At 47.3% G+C, this 15,074-nt stretch overlaps 1 protein-coding gene across 1 annotated transcript in view; it reads right to left on the bottom strand.

Moving 5' to 3' along the window:
- NUAK1 (NUAK family kinase 1) overlaps nucleotides 1-10,561 on the bottom strand; it is a 48,140-nt gene extending 37,579 nt beyond the window's left edge. Inside the window, exon 1 of the mRNA XM_082751834.1 lies at nucleotides 10,175-10,561. Coding sequence (XP_082607960.1) covers nucleotides 10,175-10,498 — 324 coding nt within the window. The 5' untranslated portion in view covers nucleotides 10,499-10,561. The remainder of the gene's footprint in view (nucleotides 1-10,174) is intronic.
- Nucleotides 10,562-15,074: the final 4,513 nt, after the last annotated feature.

The raw sequence follows: 15,074 nt of genomic DNA on the forward strand, positions 1-15,074 counted from the left end.
GCTGGAAGGCTTTGGAAAAAGTGTCACCAACCCCTCTGCTGTGTGACCGCAGCCATGACAAGAGGACCTTGGTCAATGAGCCATCTTTCTGATGCAGAAGAGGCTGTACACACAGAAGAAAGAGCCAGGCCCGGCCCAGTGATGAAGCTGTAGCCCACCTCGGTTTCTTTGTGCCTCTGCCACAGACCTGCTGGGTGACCTGAGGGAAACCATCCAACACCCTTGGTGCTCGAAGCATCAAGCTATGGCAATGCACCCCTGCAGGAGACGGACCCGCAGAGGCCTGCTTCTGTATTTCTCCCCGTTTCAGCACCCAAGGGCAGTAAACACTGCGAGGGAAGGAAGCCTGTGCTTGGCACTACTGCACCCACCACGGGCATTGCCTGAAGCACAGGGCTGGCCCACCCAGCCCAGCTAAGCTGGTGCAGCACCAAAATGCAGATATCACCTCATCTCCTCTTTGGGAAAATGGACAGAGTGAGTCTACGTACTGACAGAGTCATGGTGAGGCTACGGCAGGCTATGAGGTGCTCCGACAGCCGCTTGATGGGCAAAAGCCCAGCAAGAAACAGAGATAAGGGAAAGGCTGACTACATGAAAGGAAAAGGCAGCATAGTGTAAAGGACACTGCATTACTCATGTAGAGGCCTGGTTAAAAATGGGAGGGCAATGTGGAAGCCTCTTGGTTGTATCCCTGTAAGGTCAGCTAGGCCCAAGCCAAACTGATTGGTATCAGAACCGAGGGAATGGTAAAAATTGCTAAGAAGTGCATCTAAGCTCCCCCCAAAATCCAGTTGACAGTTACAATCACAAGTCAAGTGTCAAGTGCGGATAGCAGCCCAGATGTCCTGCTTGTTAATGAATGCTGAATACTCTGCTCAGCAGCTTTGCCTTCTGGCAGGTTTTGCAGGCGTTTTGCCTTGTGCTGTTGCGCAGCTCTCCCATGCTCCAGGCTGCGTGGTGCTGCAGCACTCAGCACCAGAGAGGCTGCACCCTCCCGTGCTCACCCACCAAAAACTTATTTTGCCTATGCTGAAGTATTTGGGTATGAGCCACGGTCCTGCTGAGGACACCGCCACACCAGGCGTCCCTCAAGCTCTCCAGATAACTGGTGGTGGGGTGGCACTCGCACCCTGTCCCAGCCAAATGTCACATGAGCAGTGACCAGGTTTGATCCACGCAGAACACAATGGCAAAAATAAGCAAATAAATGACAACCCCAAACTCCTGCCTCCAGAGCTGTTTTTCTTTTAACAAATGCCTTGCCATCTTTTCCTGTTAAATGTGTGTGCGAAAGACTTAATCTTCTTGTATCAATGACAACAAAGCACTGTTGCCTACGCCAAATGTTCATCTCTTTTTTTTTTTTTTTTTTTTTTTTTTAAGAAAAAAAAAAAGGAACATTTGTTCAGTATGACAAGGTTCGAGCAGGTATTTTTATCCAACCTTCATTGCTAACTCTTTTAGTCAGTACCGTGAAAAATACTCATGATCACTTCTTAAATTAGATTTGTCTCTAAAATAAAGGGAGATATCATTCATCATCAGGGAGTTTGTGGAGATTAGAAATTGTAACAGAGATGAAATGTCCTCGTTTGCATGGGAAACATGATATGTGGGCTCTGTGATTTCCATCTACGTCACGGCCCATATCTTTCTGATCCATCCATGAACGGCTAAATTTTAGCCATGCAATGGTATCTTTTCACAGAAACAACCGATTTTTATTTAAGTTTAATATCCCTTAACTACTGTCTTTATTCCAAGGCAGTGCTGCTTAAACCCAAACACGCTGACTCAGCTCTCTGACACAGCGAGACATTAGCATAATTGCAAGCCCCTCGAGCAGCCAGACCTCAGAACAAAGACATTTGGCTCCTCCAGCGATTCTGCTTAAGTCGTCCCATATGCCAGCAGCAGGGCCAGGGCAGCTGAAGGGCTCTGGGTTTAGCAGAGAGATGGCCAGCCCGGTGCAGGAAGCCTCCCTATCACCACCCAGTATCGCAGGTGGCCTAACACCAACGTGCCTTCATCCCTCTGTGGCTGCCCTGTCTGCTTGGGCCTGGCACAGACTGTGTGGGGCCAGGGAGGGTGGCCGGGATGAAGAGGAGGATGAGGAGAGGGTTGTGTCATCAGTGGAGCTGAGGTGAGATGGAAACGCAGCAAGGGAGGTGGGAAGGCTGAGAAGATAGCCCAAGACTGATGGTCGCACGTTAAGTGGAGCAACATGCGCTGTCTTCTTACAGACATTTTTGGGCTAGCCTCTAGGAGCTGCTGGAGTGGATTCTGCAGCATTCAAATTACTTATGCACCGCAAGACCTGCATTTGTTTTGAGATTTTGCATGCACCCAGAGATGGCCAAGAGTATTTTGAACATACCAGCCATGCCAACCCCTCCCTCTTTCCAAAGCTGCTGCGTTGCTGTTCTGTCGCTGTTGTTGTTGTTTTAAATTAAAGGAAACACCCATTAAAATATTTTATTATTTTCCTCTGTCTGCAAGAACAGAGCCTGAAAAAAAAGTCACACTTGAGCAAGATCCAGAACTTGCAACCAGCCGTGGGCCAGTGACAGTTTTAAGGGCTGATGTCTTGTAAAGCACCAAGGCTAGTAGCAAATCCCACCTGCCTTCGGAGAGTTAAGGCACTGCAAGTATTAATACTGTGTATGGGCTTAACAGGATGAACTGAGGGTTGGTTCACGGTGTTCAGTTTGAAACAGAAAATATATGAGAGCATTAAAACAGCGTAAGAGCAATGGATGGCTACGATCTCGCCCCCTCCCCACATCCCCCAGTTCAACATGCAGCAAAGGTTACAGGAGGGCCCCCACATCTATTGAACATCTGGCATTTTTGGTGTGGGTCCAGGATGTTTGATCAGGATGGCCAGACACCGTCGACTCATGGAATATCTCACCCAGCCCCCTAGTGTTCAAAGGTCTAGGATCCTCTAATTTATACAATGTACCATGTTGCCTGTGAAGACATGGTGATAAATACATTCTGTTTAAAAGCAGATACTTCTCAAATCATAACTTGCAGATGCTCAAAGTCTTTCATGTGGGTAAGACAAATGAGAGCCATAGAGACTGATTTTGTAGCCAGGGAGTGCAGGAAGCAACAGCAGGAGAACACTATTGAAAGCCTGGATACACTTATGGCTTTAATGAATTGGTCATCAAATATAACAGCACACATATGCAGTTTTTACCTTGCTTTGTAGTTCGCTACCCGCCCCCCCTGGCTATTCCCCATATATCTAGCAAAGTGGAAATTATTTCGAGTTTAGTTTATTAAGTGGACACACATGGTACCCACATCTGGTGGAAGAGATTTGAGGAAAACGCTGACAAATGTAATTTGCATATTTACAAAGAGACCTTTTCATGCGAGACATTTCCTCCGACATACCAGCCATGCCAAGTACAGTGACCCACCAAGGGCTAACACCAGGAGCATTTTCTATAAAATGGCAGGTGCACGTCTGGGCGATTTGGGCAGGACGCAAGCAAGAGACGAGACCAATGCTCTCTGTAGCATCAGCTGGCACTGGAGCAGAAAACATACGGTTTTGGTCCCACTTTACATAGGTAGAGTGTAGAAGACAACACTGTCCTTCTGTGAGGAACATGTCTGTTCAGATGGAGGAGATGCTCTGGTGTCGGCATCCTGGTTTGTGCAGATATAGAGGGGTCCTGAGCATGGTACAGGAGGCTGAGACCTAAATCTTAGTGGAGGACTTGTTAGTGTTAGGTCAGAGGTTGGACTCGACGATCTTGAGGTATCTTCCAACCTAGAAATTCTGTGATTCTGTGATCAGGGCAATGCCCTCATCAAAGCCAACAGCAGCAGCCAGTTTGTGAATCCTTGGCATGTGGGCACTGGAAATGCATCCCATATGGTCTGCACTTGGATCATCATGGCTTGACACACATTGGCCTGCCCGCGTTGAAGACTGATGTATCAGAGGTTGGACTAGGTGATCTTGGAGGTCTCTTCCAACCTAAGTGACTGATTCTGTGATCTTTTTTAACCCACCTGGGGCATTCCTCCTTGGCGCTGCTTGGCCACCACATGCCCCCTCCAGATTCTTCAGCCCAGCAAAGGCTCTCCAGCTATTTATTTACCAGACAAAACACAGACTAACTACGATTACAGTTCTGCAAAGAATAAACAATTGCTCGCAAGAACTGCACATTCCACACGTTTTATTCAACATGTATGACCCCAAACTACAGTATATACAATAATTGTCTCCACATGGCAAATCCGCATTGTGGTTCTTAAAAAATAATAATAATTTTTAAAACACATGCCACCAAAAAACACAGTATATTTTATCCATATCTAATGAAAGACTTTCTACAAGCAATTTCCATTCTGTTGCATTCTCTAGCATATGGTGCTTTGAAACCATTTGCAATAATGCTTAGGCATTTTACAGTGTTTTGAGCCGAAGGCTGTGCTATAAACATCAGCTCAAATTCTGTTGTGAATTTCACATTTAGTGGGTTCACAATAGGTATGTATCAGGCCAAAACGTGCCCCTGCAGTTAGCCTAACTTCTCTGTACGAAGCAGCATCCTTTCCCAATGGGATGTACTGAGGCAGAGGAAATTGACCTGCCTGATATTGTCCAATATAATTAAAAAAAAAAAAAAAAAAAAAAAAAAAAGCATTTTCTCATGACTCTGTTATTCATTCACCTGTAAGACAGTACAAAAATCTTCAAAGGAATTTTACTTGATGCCCATTCAAAGCTCGGAAAGAACATGCTGTTCTTTCATTTGGTAAAAGATTTGACAGGCTAACGCATTCAGATGACCCCTTAGTGGCTAGCCAGACTTTTCAAGCTTTTATATCACTGACCTGCGCTCCTCGGTACGAATCCACCTCTCCAAGGACTGGAGGTGCCTCTCACCTCATGGCCTGCATGCTGTAATCAGCTGTTTCTGTTTGCAGCCCTTGATGTTCAAGTTCATCTTTGACATTTCAGCTACTCAAGTGTTTTTGTGAAGACTGAAGTCATTTTATATAATCAGGTGGCAACTCCTATTGTAATAAACCTACAGTATTCATGGTGAATCATGATTCACCATGATTACTTAATCACTAGATTAAATTTGGTGGTTTTTTTCTTCCCTTTATAATCATTTTCGCAGATAATAATTAGGGGTGGTAACAAATAAATTAACAACAAAGCCATGTGCAAGCCCAAATACTGTTTCAAACATTCCAGATCTAGAATTTCCATGACTTTTTTTTTCTTTTTATTATAAAAAAAATTATGAAGGACAACCCAGGTTTCACTAACATGCCTTCAGCACCATGAAAACGTGTCCAGATTTGGTCACATTACGAGTCCCTAAAAAGCACGGTTTTCTCCTTTCAAGACGTGCAAACGGTTGGGTTTTGGCACTAGGTTTGTGCAAGGCCCCCGCTCCCACTGGGCAGCGCCTGGCCCCACGTGGCTGCAGAAGTGCACGGATCCCACTGGCAGCTCCCAGCTCCGGCACCATGAGCACGGCCGCGATTTCGGCGCGGGTCACAGCACTGGCACACAGAACAAAGCAAGAGGCAGGAGCACAAGCAGAGTGCAAAGGGGTCAGGAGTGGAGACTGACGCCGAATGTCACACCAGGACAAAAGCCCTGGGTAGGGAGAGCCCAGAAGGAGAGAGTGACGGAGCTCTGCAGGAGGAGGCTGTCATCTGTAGGACCCTGATGTTACGTACACTATGTGGCTGGAAAAAAATCAGGTGTTAGGTTGTGCACCCAAAATGAGCTGATACTTGTGATGGTTTTGGCTTTAATCTGTAAGTTTTTCTTTCTCACGTATAAAACGGGGTAATGATACGAGCCATTGTTACTATTATTCAAGTGTATTATCATAGCTGTGGAAGCCATGTTCGCAAACCAGGATCCTGCTGTGCAAAGTACTGTACGAGCACTTCACATCACAGCAGTGCTGTGTAGATACTTCCACCGGTGTCTGCAATAAAGGAAGACATCCTAATAAGAACAACAAAGAGTCTCAAATAAATAAAAATAAACAGCCTCAGATTTGGACATCATTCTGCAGAGGATGCACGCTGAAGGATCAAGATAAAAATCTGTATGGAGCACTGACCCAGGTGCCAAATGAAGCAGTTCTCAGGAAAAAAAATGGAAGTATAACATGTCATTAAAGCTGGTGAGATAATTCACATACCTAAGAGGGAAGAGAGGAATACCAACATTTTCTATTTGTGTGGAGTTTGTCTTTGCAACATGAACGTGATTTTAACATGGATTTTTATTGACTAGAAGAGTTCAGTTCGTGATAGGTACTTGAAGGCAGTGGACAGCCACCGTCCTCCTCACAGCATCAGCAAAACAGGGAAGGGAATTGGGACAAGTGCTCCACCATCCCTGACGACTCACGAGCACACTTTTACCTTATCTGGAACCCTTAAAAAACCACACCCCAACAAGCAAGCAGCTGAGCAGCAGACAAAGCGTTAATTCCTGACATGACAGAGCTGTCATTGCTGGTGCTCATGTTTTGCTTTTGTAGTAACACACAGAAATAAAGGCAGCGAAGCACAGGTCCTGCTTTCATGTAATCTGCTTCTCTCACATGGTTTCCAAGCCCTGCACAACTCTCCGAAATCACCGTGAAGCAGAGCTGTTTCAAAGCAAAGATGTTCACTGGAGTCGCAACTGAAAATATTTCTGTTTAGATCTAAAGTTTGTTTTTCTTACTGGATTTTAATTCGGAAACCAACATAATTTGGCAACATCCTTCCACCTGCACTTCTGCACAGCAGAGAGAAACAGCATGCACCACAAACCGTAACACGCCCGCACAAATATGCGCCGCACGCCTGCTTTTCATGTCGGGCTGCAGCTTGTCATCAATTCCCAAAATAATTAACTTTCTGCAGGAGCGGCTGGAGAAGAATAGTGCTTCCTCCACCTGCTGGTGAGGAGGAAAAAAAGATGCCCTGGCTCAGAAGGGAGAGAGGAGGCCCCTGCAGCTGCTCCCCATTGCCTCCCTCGTGCAGCCTAAGGAAAGAGAGGGAGAAAAGCTCATAGATCTTGCAATGGGGAAAATCATCCTGCAAGAAGAACTTGCTCCAGCCAAACCTTTCGGCCACCGAGGAGCCCAGCAGTGTCGTCCTTTGCACACCACGCAGGGGATCGGCCGGAGGTGGTCGATGCACAGCTTATCTAATGCTGACATAAGTGTAGCTGGGGATTTCTTGGCTAGCAAAGCCCGAATACACACCGTGAACAAAAGCTCAGTTCTTTGCTTTAACATGTGCAAGATGACAAGCGGAGAAAACACCCACAGAAATGTCAACGTGAGTGTCACTTCACAGGCCTGAAATATCTTCTCTTCATCCCTACACTCACTAACAGGTGCCTTAATTTAAAATATCATAAGTTACACGGTGCGTACTGAGCCAGTACTAATGAAGGAAATCTTGCTGGCGAAATTAGGCACCTCGTACGTCATGCGGTGGGCATTATTTTAACGGCTTCGTGCAGCACGCAGCACTGTCTGCAGTCACTCTGGTAACTAGTACACAAATGCACCTAAGTTGTTTCCAATAACAAACGACATACATATCGTGCAAGCTACCCTGGAGCTTTATGGCAGGAAACTTTACGATCACGTTTCACTGAGCTAAGAGGAAAGACAAAGAAACTACACCAATTTGAATGAACCTGTAAGCCTGTTAATAAGTAACAAATACTACTTCCATTCTAGCCAACAGCAATCCTGCAACGGCACAAGAGGAGAGCACACACGTACCTCAGACTGAACCGTCTTCGCACCTTGGCTTTACTTCATTAACTCACATTTGCCAATTTCTATTTCCCTCATGAGCTGTTTATTGTTGCCATATGGATGACAACAAACCCAGTGCTCGTGTTTCACATTAAGAGCCCAGCTAATCATGCAAATATCTTTATGAAACACCATAGAGCAAAAGAGATGTTAACAGACGAGGAAAGTGGAAAGACCAAGCAGGAGAGGGATGGAGAGGGCTGATGACTGGGAACGCAGCGCCGCTTCCACGGTCCAGCTTTGCGATCTGCTACCATACAGCTCCCAATAGCTGCTTAGAAAAGAAAAGATGGTTACCTAAACCAGTAGCAGGACAGGAAGCCAACAGGCTGGACTGCAGCGACCTTGGGACTGCGGCTACCTGGCCGCTGGTTGTCAGACAGCTTGCAGTGGAAGCAGTGCTGGGAGCGGTGTCGGCTGCAGCGCTCTCTCCTGCATCCCCTGCTGGACACACGGACACAGCCAGGCCAACCTGCTCGCTCGTGCTGCCAGTGCTGGCCACTAATAAGATCACAGGAGAGGAATGGGAAGAAAAGGAGAGAAAAAAAACGAAGGGAAGCTCTGTGCCTCTCTGAGCAGTCATCCTGCCAGCGCTTCTGTCTCAGTCCTCGGAGAGCCACCAGTGCTCAGCGCAACAGCCAGACAGGAAAACCGTCAGAAAGCAAGAAGCGTTTTCTGCTCCCTTAGGTCTGGCTGGATTCCCAACAACTAGCTTTTATTCTGTAAACAGACAAAATGTGGATATTTTACATACACTCGCAGATGTTAAAGTTCAAACAGACACGTTGCGCCACAACTTGCCTGTAGACTAGTTAATAATTATGAAGTGCCACACGCCAAGGGTTATATTACTGTAGTATAAAACTAACACCCCTGCGAGGATTTGTTTAGCTTCTACATACCAGCTGATAGAGCAAGTGTAACGTTTTTATGGCATCTAAGATCACAGTGGTATTTTGATTTCCACTCTCTCCATTTCGAGGTGGCATTAGCCATATAAATTCAGTTCAGACCATATCACTGAAGTACCTTTAGCTACAGAGCTGAAGAGCTTGAGAATAGCAAAGGACAAGAAGACCACAGGTGCGCTGTTAACTTAGACACGCATCCATGCTACATCCTTTCCTCAGCAAGGACCCTTCACAAAACCAAATCCCATTGACAATACAGTCAATATTTTCTAATTGATCGACTCTTTTAAAATGATTTTTTGGATGTATTCTCTTATTTACTGTATCACGTAATGAAACTCATAAATTATCTGCTTACAGAATAATAGTAAATAATATAGCCCTGGAGCTTTTGTTAGCCTGACGCTGTAAAACAGCCAAGGCAGCAAACTTTAAAAATCATATACTTGGAGTGAGCATGTGCAGAGATGTCCATCTCTGGTTTCTCTTTAGCCAGCCTCCAAATGAGCTAATAAACTGAAAGCATACATGATATGACTCCACAGCTTGGCTGAAACCTCATTTTCACTGTCGACACAAAGATATTCGGTTGCAAAGTAAATGTCTCTTATTAAAGCCGCTGCATCTGCAATTCCTTTTGCTGTTTTACAGTTGCCTCTGCCTCTGGGTGCGTGTGGAGCTCCCAGACAAGCGAAACAGAGAGACAAGTGAGACAAAACCTGTAATGTCACTAGGGAAATGCCTCGGTTTTAGATGAAGTCTGGTGAAAACTCAATTAGTCTCCTTCATATGAAAAGCTGCGCGAGGACCTCTTTGGAAAAGCGTCTATTTCTCTGGGCAGCCCTCGTCCTCCGAGGGCGCTTACATGTTTCAGCGGAGGGAAAATGCCAATAACTCTGGCTAACCTGTGCGTTTCTTCATTTTCGTGCTAGGAAACGCTGCAGCTGAGTTTCTGCAGGACAGCCTCTGGGCTGCTGCAAGCCTCGAGCCAGCCGGCACAACCGAGCAGTGAGACGGGTCGTAAAAACCAACGGGGCTGGGGTTGCAGTCCCCGTGGTGGTTTTTTTTAGGTGTCAGCAAAGTTTGGGTCGCTACAGCAGGACTGCACGAGGGCGGCTCTGGCCGATGTTTGCCATCCTGACAGGACTGAGAGCTGCTCTGGCCAGCCGGGAGCGTGACAGGTTTCGCGGATTTCCACTTGGGAAAGGAATCACCGTGCACGGGAGGGACGCGTGTAAAAGCCAAACACGAGCAGCAAGCCACCCTGATTTTTTTTTTTTTTCCAATAACAACACATCAATTTAAACGCCCTGATGCCTTACTCCAGCACCACCCCAGCACCCAAAACGCGGCAGCTTCCACCCCGCGGGCGAAGCCCCGTCCCCACGGGGACCCCCAAAAAACACCCCCTCGGTCCCCCTTCCTTACCACTCTGCCCGAAAACCGCTCGATGGCCCGCTTGACTTTGCCGTAGGTGCCTTTGCCCAAGGTCTCCTGCAGCTCGTAGCGATGCTTCAGGTTGTGCTTGTGGTGATGCCGCTTCACCCCCTGCTGCTTCCTCGGCCCCGGCGACGGAGCCGGAGCCTCCCCCACCAGCGGCTCCTCCATGGCCGCTGCAGCCCCAGCCCCAGCCCCAAACCCAGCCCCAGCCGCAGCCGCAGCCTCTCCCCCGCCGGGCCCGGAGCCGCAGGAGGAGCAGCGGGGCTGTGCGGGGCTGCTGCTGCCGGGGGCGGCCGCCTCGGCACCCTCCATGCCCGGCGGCGGCGGGCGCGGCTCTGAGCGCCCCGCCGGCCCCGCAGCCGCTGCCTCAGCCCCGCGCCGGCACCATGGGGCGCGGCGGGGCGGGCCGGGAGGCGGGGGCGCCCCGAGCTCCCCTCCCCTTTCCCTGCCGGCCCCGGGGGCGGCTCCTCCGCCCCGGCTCGGCTCGGCTTAGCCCGGCTCGGTTCAGCCCCATCGCCCCCCGAGCTCCTCGGCGAGGCCTCGGCCCGCAGGGCGAAGCCCCCGGGAGGGGGGAAGCGGCCTCGCTGTGGGGCGCGGGCACCTGCGGCAGGGTGCCCGGGGGAAGCTGGACCCAGTTTAGGTCTGGAAAGTGTGATTTGGTGGTTCTCTCTCTCTCTCTCTTTTTTTTTTTTTTTTTTTTTCCAGGACTTTTAGTTTTCCCCGGTAGCCCAACGGGCGAGGGCTTCCTGTAGGGTTTCCATTTCCATGACATGGAGCTCGCCGACAAAACACGGGCACACCCAGCCCCTGCCTGGCCTTGGCAGGGACGGGCGCTGCCAGCCCGCTCCCGGAGCTGTTCTCCTGCAAAAAACCTGCCTGGGTCCCAGCCCCGCTCTGCTTCACGTCCAGGCAGTGCAGTGCCAAGGGCGAGAGCTGGCAGGGCCCTCACCTCCGCTTTCGGGAGCCTTGAAACGCAAATAAAAGTGTCATTTTTACACTTTTCATCAATTTGGAGTAAGCCGGTGGTTTCTTTTGCAAACACTCCTTGAAAACTTAAACCAATGCAGGCGTATAAAGCAGTGCCAAGGTTGGGATGAGTCAGATGTTTCCTTCAGAACAGCAGCCCTCAAGCCCGCGGCCGTGAAGGTGGATGGCCTCTGTTGGAGGAGTGGGGAATTTGTGTGCAGTGTGATCATTTTGGCATTTTCCAGTGTGTCCCGTTTGCTGGGCAGACTCAAAGGCCTTGACATGAGCCCCCTGGCCCTGTCTCCTCCCCACTGGCTGCCCTTCAGATGCAGGTTACATCAGGGATTGAGCCATAAAGCTAACATGGAGACCCTATGAAATCCTAGGCTGGGCCTCATGGTTGCAGTGATGTCAAGGCATGGCATTTAGGTTTGTCAGAGGAAACTAACCCAGGAGTGTCAAGGTGATGGAATGATATCCAGACGCTGGGTTTGGTGAGGACTTGCTGGGCTCCTCTAGCTCACCGGGCTGGTGGGTAAGGCTGGCCTTCCTCAAGGTTTCTTCCTGAGGTGATAACCAGGAGCGTACTTTTCTGAGGCCACATGCAGCCTTAGCCCTTATTACTTGATAACTTGAAAACACAAGTTTCTTGGTAATTGCTGTCTCTGCACCTACATTTTAGGATCAGCAGAAGAGCCTGACTGGCTCAAGGCAAGTCTGTCTGCTGCAATATCCTGTTCCTGACAGGAGTCAGCACCACGCTGCACATTTTGAGGAAGGAAGGAAGAATCCTGTAGTGGCCAGAGGGAAGTAATGCCTCCCACACTAGGTTTCTTGATTGTTGAGAGCCAGATATTGGCTTAAGCCCTGGAGCTTGAAATGTAGCATCTCACAGACTGCATCACCTACTGGCTAGTCCGAAGCAGAAAGGGTAAGGGAAGCCTCATTCTCTGTTACTGTACAAAAAAGAGAGAGCTGTGTCCTCCTGTAGTCTCTCCCTTTGCTTTAGTAGTGGAAAGGATGACAAGTCTGTGGCCTTCTCTTTGTTAGAAATAAAACTACATCAGTAGCTTTCATATTTTTCATTTTATTTTAGTGCTCTGAAGTGCTACTGCATTCCTGCCAGCTGGCACAGGATAGAGCAGTGCCTGAGAGAGAGGGAGGTCTGCTCCTGCACCGGCTGCCTTCTGCACCCCCAGTTTGAAATCCACTTACATAGCACTTCTTGAACCGGGGGATTGCCCCACGAAACCTCTGCACGAAGGAACAGAGGGCAGCACTGCTGCAAGGAGGGATTGGCAGGGGAATGGGCGAGGGAAGGAACAGCACCAAGAAGTAGGAGGGAGCTAGGAGGGCTGGCAACAGAATGGTGCCCTTGTCTGCTGGCAGAAGTGAAGAATTGTCCTGGCACGTGTTCACCTCAACCCAACTTCACTTAAACAGGTTAAATCTGACTTAATCTCGCTGAGTGCTAAGGCTGCAGCAGTCTGTCCAGATGACTGTAACAAGCGCCTGGTGGTTTTGCACGCCTGGTGCAAGCCCAGTTCCCGGCCCAGCTTGGAGCAGCCCGCGTCCTGCAGCAGGACCTGAGCCAGCTGACTGCACCCTGGCTCCATGAGCAGCTCAGGAATGGCTCCGTCCACCCAGAGGCAGCAGGGGACAGTCTCCAGCTAGGTTTGTCTCTCGCTGCCTGGAAGCTCTCTTGGGGTGAACATGGTAGAGCCTGCACCCAGGTCCCTTACATCTCTCGAACAGCTGAAAAGCAATCCCAGTGATGAAAATAGGTTTCATTATGCTATGCTCACAAGCGTTGTTAATATTCCCGAGAGTATTCTCTTTTAACTGCTTGGAAGCGTACACCACCAGTTCCGTAAGGAAATATGTCATGAATCATTGCTATATATTGCGATTGGACAGATACAAGGCATAATGAAATACCAGAAGCTCCAAAATGAAAAATACCAATTTTATAATGGAATAAGCACAGGTACTATGCAGAATTAGAAATAATACTGTTCCTTTCAAATTTCCACGCTCTTAAATGTGCAGCCAGAGGGCATTAAGCAAATTAAATGTATGAATAAAAACTGGGCATAAGAAGCTTTCTGTGCTCATATGCAAGAGCAATGGGAATGGAAAATAATGACAAATAGAGAAAGCGTATCACTAATATGTGGAAATATTTCATTTTCAGCATATTGTCAGCTTTGCAATCAGCATTATACTTGTCACTACGGGAATAAAAATCACTAGAGAAGTATTTAACCAGTGTCCTTCACAACATGTATAAGAATGCCAAGAAGTAAAAATCAGAGAAGACAAGCAAGGCAATGTCAGACTGGATGTAGAAAATCTTAAATAATGGCTTTTTTAGGTAATTTGTATCATTCTAGTTGTTCATGTCACTGTAAAAAATGCAGTGTTTCATTGTTTCTGAAATAAACATTTGGTGAGAATTTCAGCTCTCCGAGTTTGCAGACACCACTAGGGAATTCTTCATTTCTGACATTGTTATTTTATGTAAATGCTTTTTCTTATTCACAAGAAGGAATTGTCCTCCCATTGAAACCAGTAGGCTTCTGCTAACCAGCTTCAAAGGAATAGGATTAGGCTTTAATTTGCAAAACAATATTGGAGGATATGTTGTACCAAATCTAAACTATGCAGATAACCGTAATAATAACAATAAAACCATCGATTTCGGTGGGCTTATCTCCCTTAAGTCGGTGTGAGTAGGAGAAAAATCTTAAAAGATTGGAACATGTCAGCAATATAAATTTATCATAAAACTCAGTACATTTTTAGGATTATTTTTTGCCACGAACTTTCAAAACCACAATTTATTTTGTAGCTGACATAGAGACACTCAGGAAAAAAGGCACCGGCTTAATAACTTTCAGTTAAATCTTGAAGTCTCCTCAAAATGTTTAACACCTAGAATGAAATGTCAGATTCACAGAGCTGATGTTAGTGCCTTCCATGTATTTAGCTGAAAAGAAAAAAAAAATAAGCATGAGATTTCAAAGATGCTTGCTACAAATACTTACTTTATGAACCGAGGCCAGGTACTTGCTGTGCAACAATGATGCCCATTGCAGCGCAGCTTGGTGAGATGGTATCATTTAAGCATAAACTGACTTTCTGCTTGTAAGCACTCTTCAGTGTTTATGTGAAGCTATTTTTATAATCATCCTTACAAAGGTAGGCTTCCAAGGGGCTGCTGGAGAACCGAAATAGCTTCTTTAACTGTCCTCTGCAACCTCTCTAGAATGTAAGACACAGGAAAGGGGAGAAATGAGCATTGAAGGGATTCCTGAGTATGATGGACCTGTATCTCTAAAACTAACGTTCTGCTTGCTTAGGTTTCAGCCTGTCTGTTGAGCTCTAGTCTGTGCACACAGAAACACATCACCAGCGTCTTAAAGTCAATTGAGTTGCTTTGACTGATGCTCAAGCAAAGTGTAGCTTGCTGGTCTAAGCTAAAGTGCTCAGCGCTGCTCAGTCTGCAAATCCAAGGATGACAGAACTGCAAATATTTGGAAGATGCTGGCAGGCAAATCCAGAGGGCACTCTCTCAACTGAACTTTCTCCTCTGTGTAAGTACACGCTGATAGGGAGCTTTTTGGTCGGATGAAGTGAAAGCATGTTAATGTGCTCCACTCAATGATTGGGATTATCCTTTAGAAAGAGAGGCGGCTGGCATCCATCTGTTTCCTGCAGCAGGTATCTGCATATTATCTGCTCTGACAGATCACATCCAATCCTTGAGATTGCACGCTTTATGGAAATTACAGGAGTCATGCAAGTTCAGGATTAAGACTGAAACACTCATTTTCTCTGTAGAAATCCCTGTAAAACTTTACCTTGATGAGCAGTGGGCTTTTGAGGTGTGGCTCAATCAGACAGTCGTGTATCCATGAAA

This window comes from Aythya marila, assembly GCF_965140915.1.
Source record: "Aythya marila genome assembly, chromosome: 1".
In the NCBI taxonomy this organism is placed as follows: Eukaryota; Metazoa; Chordata; class Aves; order Anseriformes; family Anatidae; genus Aythya; species Aythya marila.